General features: G+C 43.1%; 1 protein-coding gene across 4 annotated transcripts in view; it reads left to right on the plus strand.

The window, feature by feature from the left end:
* The window catches only part of lpp (LIM domain containing preferred translocation partner in lipoma), a 565,002-nt gene that overhangs the window by 167,484 nt on the left and 382,659 nt on the right, over positions 1 to 14,859 (plus strand). For all 4 annotated transcript variants that reach the window (XM_059991268.1, XM_059991276.1, XM_059991259.1 and 1 more), the window contains exon 2: positions 14,547 to 14,768. In XM_059991268.1, the coding sequence (XP_059847251.1) occupies positions 14,558 to 14,768 (211 nt within the window). In that variant the 5' untranslated portion in view covers positions 14,547 to 14,557. The remainder of the gene's footprint in view (positions 1 to 14,546; positions 14,769 to 14,859) is intronic.

The raw sequence follows: 14,859 nt of genomic DNA on the forward strand, positions 1-14,859 counted from the left end.
AGTGGGCAGTTAGAAGATTGGAAAGCTTTCAACAATCAAAGAATCAGCTAAAAAGTCATCAAGCTGGAAAAGATGAAACATGAAATAAGCTAGCCAATAATATTAAAGAGGATAGCAGAAGTTTCTACAGATACATAAAGTGTAAAGGAGAAATAAGTGGAAATCGGACCGCGTGAAAACGATGCTGGCGAGGTAGTACTGGGGGACGAGGAAATGGCGGATGAACTGAATAAGTATTTCAGAATCAGGTTTATTATCACCAGCATGTGACATGAAATTTGTTAACTTAGCAGCAGTTCGATGAAATACATAAACTATCAGAGAGAGGAAAAACAATAATAATAAAAAATAAAATAAAACGATAATAAATAAACAAGTAAATCAATTATGTATATTGAATAGATGATTTTAAAATATGCAAAACAGAAATACTGTATATTAAAAAGTGAGGTAGTCCAAAGCTTCAAAGTCCATTCAGGAATTGGATGGCAGAGGGGAAGAAGCTGTTTCTGAATCGCTGAGTGTGTGTCTTCAGGCCCCTGTATCTCCCCCCTGATGGCAGACGGGGAGAAGCTGTTCCTGAATCGTTGAGTGTGAGTCTTCAGGCTCCTGTACCCCCTCCCTGATGGCAGAGGGGAAGAAGCTGTTCCTGAATCGCTGAGTGTGTGTCTTCAGGCTCCTGTACCTCCTCCCTGATGGCAGAGGGGAAGAAGCTGTTCCTGAATCGCTGAGTGTGTGTCTTCAGGCTCCTGTACCTCCTCCCTGATGGCAGAGGGGAAGAAGCTGTTCCTGAATCGCTGAGTGTGGGCCTTCAGGCTTCTGTATCTCCTACCTGATGGTAACAGTGAGAAAAGTACATACCCACGGTGCTGGAGGTCTTTAATAATGGACGCTGCCTTTCTGAGATACCGCTTCCTAAAGGTGTCTTGGGTACTTTGTAGGCTAGTGCCCAAGATGGAGCTGACTAGATTGCATCAGTCTTCACTGTGAAAGATGCTAGCAGTATGGTGGAAGTTCGAGAGTGTCAGGGGTCAGTTGTGTGTGAAGTTGCCATTACTTGGGAGAAAGTTCTTCGGAAACTGAAAGGTCTAAAGTTAGGTAAATCACCAGGACCAGATGGTGGACACCGCAGAGTTCTGAAAGAGGTGGCTGAAGAGATTGTGGAGGCATTAAAAAAGATCTTTCTAAAATTATTAGATTCTAAAATGTTTCAGAAGACTGGAAAATTACAAATGTCACTCCACTCTTCAAGAAGAGAAAGAGGCAGAAGAAAGGAAACTATAGGCAAGTTAGTCTGACCTCAGTGGTTATAAAGATGTTGGAGTGATTATTAAGGATGAGGTCTCAGGGTACTTGGAGGCACATGATAAAATAGGCCTCATTCAGGATTGTTTCCTCAAGAGAAAATCTTGCCTGACAAATCTTTTGGAATTATTTGAAGAAATAACAAGCAGGATAGGCAAAGGAGAATCAGTTAATGTTGTGTACTTGGATTTTCAGAAAGCTTTTGACAAGTTGCCACACATGAGGCTGCTTAACAAGTTAAGAGCCCATGGTTTTACAGGAAAGATTCTAGCATGGATAAAGCAGTGACTAATTGGCAAGAGGCAAAGAGTGGGAATAAAGGGAGCCTTTACTGATTGGCTGTCAATGACTAGCAGTGTTCCACAGGGGTCGGTGTTGGGTCCAATTCTTTTCACATTATATGTCAATGATTTGGATGATGGAATTGATGGCTTTGTTGCAAATTTTGTGAACAATATGTATATAGGTGGAGGGGCAGGTAGTTTTGAGGAACTAGAGAGGTGACAGAAGGATTTAGACAGATTCGGAGAATGCACAAAGGAATGGCAGATGGATTCCAGTGTCAGGAAGTGTTTGGTCATGCACTTTGTTAGAAGAAATTAAAAGGTAGAGTAAAATGATGTTACGTTGAGACTTTGTGAAGCACTGGTGAGGTCTCACTTATGGTATTGTGAGCAGGTTTAGGCCCCTTAGAAAGGTGTGCTGAAACTGGAGAGAGTTCAAAGGATTCATGAAAATGTTCCAGGATTGAATGGCTTGTCATATGAAGAGCATTTGATGTCTCTGGGCCTGTATTCACTGGAATTCAGAAGAATGAGGGGTTACCTCATAAAAACCTTTTGAATGTTGAAATACCTTGATAGAGTGGATGTGGAGGGGATATTTCTAATTGTGGGAGAGTCTATGACCAGAGGACATAACCTCAGAATAGAGAGGTTTCCTTTTAGAATGGAGATGTGGAGGAATTTCTTTAGCCAGAGTGTGGTGAATCTGTGGAATTCATTGCCACAGGTAGCTGTGGAAGCCATTTTTATGAATATTTAAGGATCGATAACTCTTGACTGGTCAGGGCATGAAGGGATATGGGGTGGGGGCAGGAGCTTGGGGCTAAGAGGAAAAATAGATCAGCCATGATGGAATGGTGGTGCTCTCGATGGGCCAAATGGCCTAATTGTTCTCCTATATATTATGGTCTTATGGTCTAAATGACCTGTAACTAGCAAGACTGCACCCTGCCCCAAAGCAAAGGATTCTTAGACCATAAGATATAGGAACAGGATGAACCCATTCAGCCCATCGCATCTGTTCTGCCATTGCACAACGGCTGATTTACTATCCCTCTCAATCCCATTCTCCAGCCTTCTCCCTGTAAACTTTGATCACCCTGACTAATCAACCTCCGCTTTAAATATACCCAATAACTTGGGCTCCACAACCATCTGGAACAATGAATTCCACAGATTCACCACCCTCTGGCTAAGAAATTCCTCCTCATCTCTGTTGTGCAGAATGAAGCTACAGTTTGAGAGAAAGTGCAGAGCAGGCTGACAGTAAGGTGCAAGATGATAATGACAGCAATTAGGTCCAGTTTAGGGGGTTATAACTGCAGGGTATAAGTGTCCTTCAGCCTGATGGAACGTGCTTTCAGGCTTTTCTATCTTCTACCCGATGGGAAGGGCAGAACAGAGAATGTGTGGGCTGGGTGGGGTCTTTGATAATTCTGGCTACTTTACTGAGGCAATAGAAAGTATAGAGAGTCCATGGAGAGGAGGCAGGCTTCTGAGATGTGCTGGCCCACACGCCCAGCTCTCTGTACTTGTTATACCATACAGATGGAATGTTCTGGCGCAACATAGGAAATGCTGTCTTGGTGTAACCTTTGCTGTCGTGGCCTTGGGAATGTTAGGCTGTATAAGAGCAGCTTCCCTGTGTTTAGTTTGCTGAGGCAACTTCACTGTGTGCTGACCCTATTAGAACCACCAGTGTCACGGTAGCAGAGTGGTTCGCATGACATCAGGGCGCCAGAGTCCAGTGTCCTCTCGAAGCACATTGACTGCTCCTTCCTTGGGTTTCCTCCGGGTGCTCTGGTTTACCACAGTTCAACGACGCACCAGTTAGTAGGTTAATTGGTCATTGTAAACTGTGCCATCATTAGGCTAGGGTTAAATCGGGTTGCCAGAAGGACTGCATTGTATCTTTGAGTAAATGATCTTTATCCACAGGCTCCCTTTTAGTTTGTGTCTGTTGTTTTGTGTAAGCATCAGCAAAACTTAAATAAAACAGTATCCTCATTGTTGAGGATGTCCTGTAAGACTGTCTCTGCTCTTGAAGTATTTGACGGGCATCTACAAGGGAGTGTTAGCTGTTCTATTTCCAGGCCTGTATCATCTTTTATTGTTGCCCTCTTCTCGTAGCTACTGATAAGGCCGAGGTACAGAAGCGTGAAGGCACACGCTCAATGTTTCAGGAGTAGCTTCTTTCCCTCCAACATCAGATTTCTGAATGGAGAATGAACCCGTCAACACTACCTCACTATATTTTTGCACTACTTATTTAATTATATATAGATATGTATATATAATTTAAAAATACTGTAAATACATAAAATAGCTGATAAACATGGTTTGATTTTATGTCCGTAAAGTGACACTAGACACAGAAGTGTCTGAGCATAAGATGACTAATATAGGAGCAGAATTAGACCATTTGGCCCATCAAGCCTGCTCCACAATTTATCGTGGCTGATCCATGTTTCCTCTCAATTCCAATCTCCCGCCTTCTCCCCTTATCCCTTCATGCCCTGACCAATCAAGAATTTATCAACAACTGCCTTAAATGTAAGACCATAAGACATAGGAGGAGAATTAGGCCATTCAGCCTATCGAGTCTGCTCCGCCATTCCATTATGGCTTATCCCGGATCCCATTCAACCCCATACACCTACCTTTTCGCCATATCCTTTGATGCCCTGACCAATCAGGAATCGATCAACTTCCGCTATAAATATACCCAAGGACTTAGCCTCCATCGCAATCTGTGGCTGAGCATTCCACAGATTCACTAGTCCCTGGCTAAAAAAATTCCTCCCTAACTTTGTTTTAAAAAGTTGTCCCTCAATTATGAGGCTGTGCCCTCTGGTTCTGAATACGCCCACCGTAGGAAACATCCTCTCCATATCCACCCAATCTTGTTTTATCAACATTTGGTAGGTTTCAATGAGATCTGCGTGCACTCTTCTAAATTCCAGTGAGTACAGGCTCATAGATTCCAAACACTCCTCATATGTTAACTTCTTCATTCCCAGAATCATCCAAGTGATGCTCCTCTGGACTCTCTCCAATGACAACACGTTTTTTCTGAGATATGGGGCCCAAAACTGTTGACAATACTCTAAGTGCAGCCTGACTAGTGTCTTATAAAGGCTCAGCATTATTTCCTTGCTTTTATATTCTATTCCCCATGAAATAAATGCCAACATTGCATGTGCCTTCTTTATCACAGACTCAACCTGTAATTTAACTTTCTGGATGTAGTGCATGAGGACTCCTTTGAACCTTCTCCCCATTTAGATAATAGTCCGCACTATTGCTCCTTTTACCAAAATGCATTATCATGCATTTCCCAACACTGTATTCCATCTGCTATGTTTTTGCCCATTCGATCAATTTGTCTAAGTCCTGCTGCAATCACATTGCTTCCTCAACATTACCTACCCCTCCACCTATCTTCATATCAGTCACAAACTTTGCTACAAAGCCATCAATTCTATTATATAAATCATTGAAAAAACAGTGTGAAAAGCAGTGGTCCCAATAGTGACCCCTGAAAGAAACACTAGTCATCAGCAGCCATATATAAAAAAAAATTTAAAAATATAAAAAAGACCCCTTTTATTCCCACTTGCTGCCTCCTGTCTGTCAGCTACTCCGCTATCTATGTCAGTATCTTTACTGTAACACTACAGGATTTTATCTTGTTAAGCAGCCTCATGTGTGGTACCTTATCAAATGCCTTCTGAAAATCCAAGTAAATAACATCAACTGCTTCTCCTTTGTCCACCCTGCTTGTTACTTCCTTGAAGAACTTTAACAAGTTAGTCGGACAAGATTTCCCTTTACAGAAACCATGCTGACTTAGATTGATTTTATCATTAGTCTCCAAATACCCCGAAACCTCATCTTTAATAAGGCTAACTGGCCTATAATTTCCTTTCTTTTGCCTTCCTCCCTCTTAAAGATTGGAGTGATGTTTGCAATCTTCCATGCCAGAATCAAGTGATTCTTAAAAGACCAATACATCCGTTATCTCTTCAGCAACCTCTCTCAGGATCACCTGGTCTAGGTGACTTATATATCTTAAGACCTTTGGGTTTGTCTAGCACTTTGTCCTTTGTGATAGCAATGGCACTCACTCCTACTCCCTGACACTCATGGGCCCCGGCACACTGCTAGTGTCTTCCACAGTGAAGACAGATGCAAAATCCCCATTAAGTTCATCTACCATTTCTTTGCATCCCATTACTACCTCACCAGCATCATTTTCCAGTTGTCCAATATCAACCCTCACCTCCCTTTATGTAATTGAGGGAATTAAGGTAATTATGTAATTGAAAAAAAGCATTTAGTATCTTGCTTTAAATTATTGGCTTCTCTGTCCTTATATTTCATCTTATCCATTCTTTTTGCTTTTTTAGTTGCCTTTTGTTGGATTTTAAAAGCTTCCCAATCATCCAACTTCCCATGTAGTTTTGCTACTGTATATGCCTGTTCTTTGGCTTTTATGTAGTCCTTAACTTCATCCTGCCCCCGGTTGCCTACCCCTGCCATTTGAGAACTACTTCTTCTGTGGGATATATCTATCCTACGCCTTGTGAACTATTCTCAGAAACTATAGCCATTTCTGCTCTGCCAATATCCTCCTCTAATCCACCGGTCAAACTCCTCCCTCATGCTTCTATAATTCCCTTTATTCTACTGCAATACTGATATATGTGACGTGCTTCTCCCTCTCAAATTGCAGTATGAAGTCTATCATGATCATCATAAGATCTGGGTTATTACACAACACCCAGTCTAAGATGTCCTTTCCCTGAGTAGGCTCAAGCACAAACTGCTCTAAAAAGCCATCTCATAAGCAATTAACAAATTTCCTCTCCTGCGATCCAACACCAAACTGATTTTCCCAAATCTCTTGCTTATTGAAATCCCCCATTACATTTGTGACATTACCCTTATTACATGCTTTCCCCAGCTCCCTCTGCAATCTCAACCCCACATCTTGGTTAGTATTTGGAGGCCTATATATAATTCCCATAATGTTTTTTTTGCCCTTGCAGTTTCTTAACTCCACCCACAAAGAGCCAACATTCTCTGACCCCATGTCACCTCTTTCTAAAGATGTAATTCCATCTCTTACCAACAGAACCACATCACCACCTCTGCCTTACAGCCTGTCCTTTTGATACGAGATGTATCCTTTGATGTGAAACTCCCAACTATGGCCTCTTTCACCTCTTTCTAAAGATGTAATTTACATAAAGGCAGCTTCCACAGCTGCCTGTGGCAAATAATTCCACAGATTCACCACACTCTGGCTAAAGAAATTCCTCCTCACCTCCATTCTAAAAGGATGTCCCTCTATTCTGAGACTGTGCCCTCTGGTCATAGACTCTCCCTCATAGAAAACATCCTCTCCACATCCACTCTATCAAGGCCTTTCATCATTTGATAGGTTTCAATGAGATTCCCCCTCATTCTTCTGAATTCCAGTGAATACAGGCCCAGAGCCGTCAAACACTCTTCATTCGACAAGCCATTCAATCCTGGAATCATTTTTGTAAACCTCCTTTGAACCTTCTTCAGTTTCAGAACATCCCTTCTAAGGAAAGGGGCCCAAACCTGCTCACAATACTCCAAGTGAGGTCTCACCAATGCTTTATAAAGTTTCAACATTACATCCTTGCTTTTATATTCTAGTCCTCTAGAAATGAATACTAACATTGCATTTGCCTTTCTCATCACCAACTCAAACTGCAAATTAACCTTTAGGGAATCCTGCACAAGGACTCCCAAGTCCCTTTGCATCTCAGTGTTTTGTATTTTCTCTCCATTTAGAAAATGGCGAGTCAGCTCTTTCATTTCTTCTACCAAAGTGCAAGACCATACACTTTCTGACTCTGTATTCTGTCATCATCCCTGCCAGTGTTCTTTTTTAATCAGTTCTGGACAACTCCTCTCTCATGCTTCTGTAATTCCCTTTACTCCACTGTAGTACTGATACACCTGACTTTAGCTTCTCCTCAAAATTCAGGGTGAATTCAGTCATATGATGATTATCTTCATAGGGTTTTTTTACCTTAACCTCGTTAATCAATTATGGTTCATTGCTCAACACCGTATTCAGAATAGCTGATGCTCCAGTGGGCTCAACCACAAGCTGCTCTTAAAAGCCATCTAGTAGGCATTCTGGAAACTCCCTCTCTTGAAATCCAGCACCAACCTGATTTTCCCAATCTACCTGCACATTGAAATCCCCCATGACTATTGTAACATTCTCCTTCTGGCATGCATTTTTTTTAATCTCCCATTGTAATATATAGGCCATATCCTTACTACAGTACAGTTGGGGATCTGTATACATCTCTCATGAGGGTCTTTTTACCCTTGCAGTTCCTTAGCTCTATTCACAATAATTCAACACCTTCTGACCCTGTGTCACCTCTTTCTAATGGTTTTATTTAATTTTTTACCAACAGAGCAACACTACCCCCTCTGTCACCCTGCCTGTCCTTTCAATACAATGCCCATTCACGGACATTAAGCTTCCAGCTGTAATCTTTCTGCCATGATTCAGTGATGCCTACAACATCATATCTGCCAATACGCAACTGTGCTGCAAGTTCATCCACCTTATTCCGTATACTACAAGAATTCAATTGTAACACCTTCAGTCCCATCTTCACCTTTTTCGATTTTGTCCACCTTTTACATTGCAACTCATCCTCTTGACTGCAATCTTGCCCTAACAAAAACTTCTCTTCACTACACATTGCCTGTTTGTAAACCAGCAACTGTCACCTTCAGCACTAACATCTGCCTTTCCTACGATGTTTCTTGCATTGAAGTATTTGCAGCTCAGGACACTAATCACACCATGCTAACTTTTTGATATAATGATAAAGTAGTGGTGGTTGGAGGTGAGGAGAGGTGGGTTAGTGGGTGAAGGGGTTGATGAGCCTCACTGCTTGGGGAAAGCAACTGTTTTTGAGTCTGGTGGTCCTGCACAATCCAGGTGCTGCAGCCCTGTGTATTCCAGGGGTCCAAAGCTGCCATTTCGATAGATATGTGGAATCTGGTGTAGGAATGTGAACCAGTTTAAAAACCTGTTGTACAACATGCTCTGTACAGCACTCCCAGCCCAGGGTCCCCAGGATAAAGAAAGATGACGGTCTGAACAAAGAGACCTCAACAGATATACCTTCTCCCTGACAAATGGCAGAATGGACCACCATGTTGTGTCCAAATGGCAGACGCGGGTGGGGAAATGGAGACTGAGCAGTATGAATTGGTTCATTTTGGTCGGACAAATATGATGGCAGAATATAGTATTAATGGTAAGACTCTTGGCAGTGTGGAGGGTCAGAGGGATCTTGGGGTCTGAGTCCATAGGATACTCAAAGCAGCTGCACATGTTGACTCTGTGGTTAAGAAGGCGGACAGTGTACTGGCCTTCATCAATCATGGAATTGAATTTAGGAGTTGAGAAGTAATGTTACAGCTATATAGGACCCTGGTCAGACCCCACTTGGAGTACTGTGCTCAGTTCTGGTTGCCTCATTATAGAAAGGATGTGGTAACCATAGAAAGGGTACAAAGGATATTTACAGGGATGTTGCCTGGATTGGGGAGCATGCCTTATGAAAACAGTTTGAGTGAACTCAGCCTTTTCTTCTTGAAGCAAAGGAGGATGAGAGGTGACCTGATAGAGGTGTATAAGATTATGAAAGATATTGATCGTGTGGATAGTCAGAGGCTACCCAGGGCTGAAATGGCTGTCACAAGAGGACGCAGGTTTAAGGTGCTGGGGAGTTCCCCACTGATCTCCCTCCTGGCATTTATCCTTGCAAGCAGAACAAGTGCTACACCTGCCCCTACACCTCCTCCCTTTCTACCATTCAAGGCCCTAAACAGTCCTTCACTTGTGAGTCTGTTGGGGTTATATACTGTGTCCGGTGACTTCTTGTATATCAGTGAGACCCAGCTTAGATTGGGAGACCATTTTGCTAGGCACCCACCAGAAAAAGCGGGATCTCCCGGTGGCCACCCATTTTAATTCCACTTCCCATTTTCATTCTGATATGTCTAACCATGGCCTCCTCCACTGTTGTGATGAGGCCATACTTAGGTTGGAGGAACAAACAATATATTCTGTTTGGGTAGCCTACAACCTGATAGCATGAACATCAATTTCTCAGATTTCTGGTAATGTCTCCTACTCCCCCCTTCTCTATTCCCATTCCCTTTTCCTTCTCTCACCTTATCTCCTTGCCTACCCATCGCCTCCCTCTGGTGCTTCTCCCCCTTTTTTCTGTCTTCTATAGCCTTCTGTCTCTTTCACCAAGCCATTTAACTTCATCATTTCCCCTCCAGGTTTCACTTATCATTTGGTGTTTCTGTCTCCCTTCCCCCATCTTTTAAATCTACTCGTCAGCTTTTCTTTGCCCAGTCCTGCCAAAGGGTTTTGGTTCAAAACGTCAACTGCACTCTTTTCGTAGATGCTGCCTGGCCTGCTGAATTCCTCCAGCATTTTGTGCGTGTTGCTTGGATCTGCAGCATCTGCAGATGCTCTCTTGTTTGCGGTCTAATTCTGCTCCTCTGTCCCTGTAAAGGCCATTGTAGACAGCCCACCGTCACTCGGGCATCTCGTGTCGTCTGTCACTTGGTTGGCAGATTATCTCCGTGCAGCCTGCCGTATCCTTGTCATGTTTGTCCAGACAGCGTAGAAGGGTGTTGTCTCACTCTGATTTTGCTTTATTCATGACTGCGTCGCACCTGCATTATAGTATGAAACAGTGAACTCTGTGATTGGGGTTGGATTAAGTGACACGTGTCTTGTGCTGCTGGGTGGGACAGTCTGTGAACCTTTTGACTTTTTTTTAAATAATTGCCAGGAACCCAGTGAACTCCCTTACACTGCATCCTGATAGTTAAACACAGGGCCTTTAACTGCACTTGCAGATGGGATGGTTTGAAGTTGCCTGTTGGGATCTGGACTGTGGGAGGAAACCAGAGAAAACCCATGTGCTTATGAGAATGATGTACAAACTTTCTTTTGGAGGACATCGGAATTGAACTGTGAACTCAAACGCGCTGAACGTCAGAATTGAACTCTGAACTGTAATAACGTTACACTAGCTGCTAATCAGATCCTGCCACCACCTCCCCCCCGCCCCCTCCAATAGAGCTTTCCTTTTGCCTCTTCCTCCCAACAAACTAGACTGGTGATCTTTAGTGCAGCATCAAACTTTTGATTTATAAAACTACAGAAGTTTATTCACACATAGAACACCCACATGAGGGATTTACAAGATTTAACAATTTCAAATTAAAATGTGGCTACTACTGTCTATAACACACTCAATTCCCACTGTATCCATAGTGACTGCATATTCTCTCCCCAAGGACCTAACCCCGGAACAGGAGGCAGCTTTGGCAGTCAGCCCCGGCAGAGCCACTGACTGGCCACCATGAATGGCCATCTTGGGCACACCATGCACAGGTAGCAAGCCCACAAGCAGACCTGAGCAACTCACGTCCTGCTCACCCCCCCCCCCCCCCCCCGTACTGGATGCCCATATATCAGATACTTAAACCAAGAGTTGCATCCTCTCACACTGCATATAAATATGGTACACTCACTCTTCATGACCGCAGAATGGACAGCTTCAGACCGTCGGTAGGTACACAAACCCTGCAGCACAACCCCATCAAGATGCTCATCTGAGCCAGTCTCGTTTGCTTTCACTTGATTCACATCTATCTAAACTTCTGTCCAAATATATGTTGCACCATTGTAATTGTGCCCCCACTCCCCCCAGCAGCCTCATTCCTCTTACATACAACATACTACAATACAGCACAGTACAGGCCCTACGTTCCACAGTCTTGTGCCAACCTTGTACCCTACTCGAGGCATCCATCATCAAAGACCTCCACCACCCAGGCCATGCTTTCTTCTCTCTGCTGCCATTAGGAAGGAGGCAAAGGAGTCACAGAACCCACACCACCAGGATCAGGAACAGTTATTACCCCTCAACCATCAGGATCCTGAACCAGAAGGGATAACTTCACTCAACTTCACTCACCCTATCGCTGAACTAATTTACAACCAATGGACTCACTTTCAAGGACTCTTCATCACATGTTCTCGATTTTTATTGTGCATTTATTTATTGTTATTAGTTTACTTATTTTTTATGAAAAGTCTTCCGTCTCCCCTTAAATATTTGCCCTTTAGTTCTTGATTCCCCATCCTTGGGAAAAGACTGAGTGCTTTCACCCTATCTACAGGGTATGAAGAGCTATGTCAATGGTACCTGGCAGAATGACAGTTCAGCACAGGCCAGATGGGAGGAAGGGCCTGTTTCTGTACTGTAATGTTGCATGAGCCTATGGCTGAAATAGATCAGTCATGATCTATTGGGGTGGAATGGCAATAAGCCATAGGAGCAGAATTAGGCCATCTGGCCCATTGAGTCTGCTCTGCCATTCAATCATGGCTGATCCTTTCTTTTATCTCCTCCTCAACCCCAGTTTCTGGTCTTCTTCCCGTAACCTTCAATGCGGTTTCCATTGAGAACCTATCAATCTCTGCCTTAAATACACCCAATGACCTGGCCTCCACAGCTGCCTGAGGTAATAAATTGCATAAGTTCACCATCTTCTGGCTAAAGAAATTTCCCTGCAACTCCTTTTTAAATGGATGCCCCATAATCCTGAGGCTGTACCCTCTTGTCCTAGACTCCCCCCACTATGGGAAACATCCTTACCACATCTACTCTGACTTGGCCTTTCAACATTCAAAAGGTTTCAATGAGATCTCCTTTCATCCTTCTAAACTCTAGTGAGTACAGACCCAGTGCTATCAAACTTTCCCCGTATGATAACCCTTTCATTCCCAGAATCATCCTTGTGAACCTCCTCTGAACCCTCTCCAATGCCAGCACATATTTTCTTAGATGAGGAGCCCAAATATTCTGGACCTCTTGAAATGAATGCTAACATGGCATTTGCCTTCCTCACCACAGACTCAGCCTGCAAGTTAACCTTTAGGGTGTTCTGCACAAGTACTCCCAAGTCTCTTTGCATCTCAGATTTTTGGATTTTCTCCCTGTTTAGAAAATAGTCTGCACCTTTATTTCTACTACTAAAGTGCATGACCATGCATTTTCCAACATTGTATTTCATTTGCCACTTTCTTACCAATTCTCTTAATCTGTCCAATTTCTTCGGCTGCCTACCTTTTCTTCAACACTACCTGCCCCTCCACCAATCTACATATCATCTGCTAACTTGGCAACAAAGCCATCTATTCCATCAATGAATCATTGATGTACAGCATAAAAAGAAGTGGTCCCAACACTGACCCCTGCGGAACACCACTAATCACTGGCAGCCAACCAGACAAGGATCCTTTTATTCTCACTCACTGAAAGTCAAATATACAACATCCACTGCATCCCCTTTCTCTATCTTATTTGTAATCTCCTCAAAGAATTCCAACAGGTTTGTCAGGCAGGATTTTCCCTGAAGGAAACCATACTGACTTTGTCCTATCTTGACCTGCGTCAACAAGTACTCCATAACCTCATCCCTAACATTTGACTCTAACATCTTCCCAACCACTGAGGTCAGGCTAGCTGGTCTGTAATTCCCTTTTTGCTGCCTCCCTCCTTTCGTAGAGAGTGGAGTGACATTTGCATTAAAGAGTGGAGTGACAACTGGCGCTAATACAGCTCAAGGTCAGAGTTCAGTTATGGCGCGGCCTGTAAGCAAGTTTATATGCCCCTTCCTGTATGTGCGTGGGTTTTGCTTGGGTGCTCCCGTTTTTTCCCGCAGTTCAAAGTCCTATCAATTAGTACATTCTTTGGTCATTGCAGATTGTCCTTTGATTAGACTAGGGTTAAATCAGTGGGTAGTTGGACACCTCAGCACAAAGGACCGGAAGGTCCTGGTCCGTGCTGTATACTAAATAAATAAATACCCTTATTCCTGTCTGCCTTTTTCTGTATTAAGAGCTAGATTCCTCTGTGCATTTTCTTCAACAGATTTTTGCAATGCACGTACAAAGGTGCTTTCTGTGCTACACGAACATGGTGGTTTCTTAAGCATGGATGAAATGGTTAATGTATGAAGATCATTTGGTGGCTGTGGACTTGTACTCACTGGAGCTTAGAAACCTATTGAATGTTGAAAGGCTAAGATAGAGTGAATGTGGAGAGGATGTTTTCTATAGTGAGAGAGTTCACAGCCACAGAATGCAGGGACATCCATTTAGAACAAAGATGAGGAAGAATTTCTTTAGTCAGAGGCTGGTGAATCTGTGGAATTCATTGCCACTGACAGCTGTGGAGGCCGAGTCATTGGGTACATTTAAAGTGGAGGGTGGTAGGTTCTTGATTAGTGAGGGCAAAGGTGACAGGAAATGGGGTTTAGAGTGATAATAAATCAGCCATGATGGAATGGTAGAGCAGATTGTCCCTTCAGAACAGAGAAGAAGAGGAATTTCTTTAGCCAGAGAGTGGTAAATCTGTGGAATAGGTTGATATGTTCTTGATTAGTCAGGGCACCAAAGGTTATTGTGAGAAGGCAGATGAATGGGGTTGAGAGCGATATAATAAATCAGACATGATGGAATGGTGGAGCAGACTAGATGGGCCAATGACTTAATTGTGTTCCTGTGTATTATTGCCTTTGGTATTATGGTCCTGACATTTATATATTATACTATATGGAGTTTAGATAAGCCATCTTGCATATTTATATTTAATATGTTCTTTATCTTATTGTGTTTTTTTTGTGCTGCATCGGATTTGGAGTAACTGTTATTTCGTTCTCTTTACACTTGTGTAGTGGAAATTATGTTAAACAATCTTAAAGCTTGAATAGAGTGCTCTCCCCTGAGGTTAACCCACTGGTACACTTCAGACATCTCCTCACTTCACTGCTTTTTGTGTTTTTCAGGGTTCAAAGCCATGTCTAACCCAAGCTGGCTGCTCCCAAAGGATGTCGATACCTCTGGTCATGTGTCAGCCAGGATGGAGACCATGACTTCAATCACCAACCCCAGTATCTCTGTATCGACTCAACAAGCGCCCAAGAAGTTTGCACCTGTGGTCGCACCAAAGCCCAAGTATAACCCTTACAAGCCAAATGGGCATCCCAGGGCTCAGGTGGTTGCTGAAGGTAGGTGCACAACAAGAATGTAAAGATGAAACATTAGCTTGATTTGTTGTGTGTACATCGAAACTTTGCCATCTACAGTGAAATGCACCCA

This window comes from Hypanus sabinus, chromosome 2, assembly GCF_030144855.1.
Source record: "Hypanus sabinus isolate sHypSab1 chromosome 2, sHypSab1.hap1, whole genome shotgun sequence".
NCBI classification, from domain to species: domain Eukaryota; kingdom Metazoa; phylum Chordata; class Chondrichthyes; order Myliobatiformes; family Dasyatidae; genus Hypanus; species Hypanus sabinus.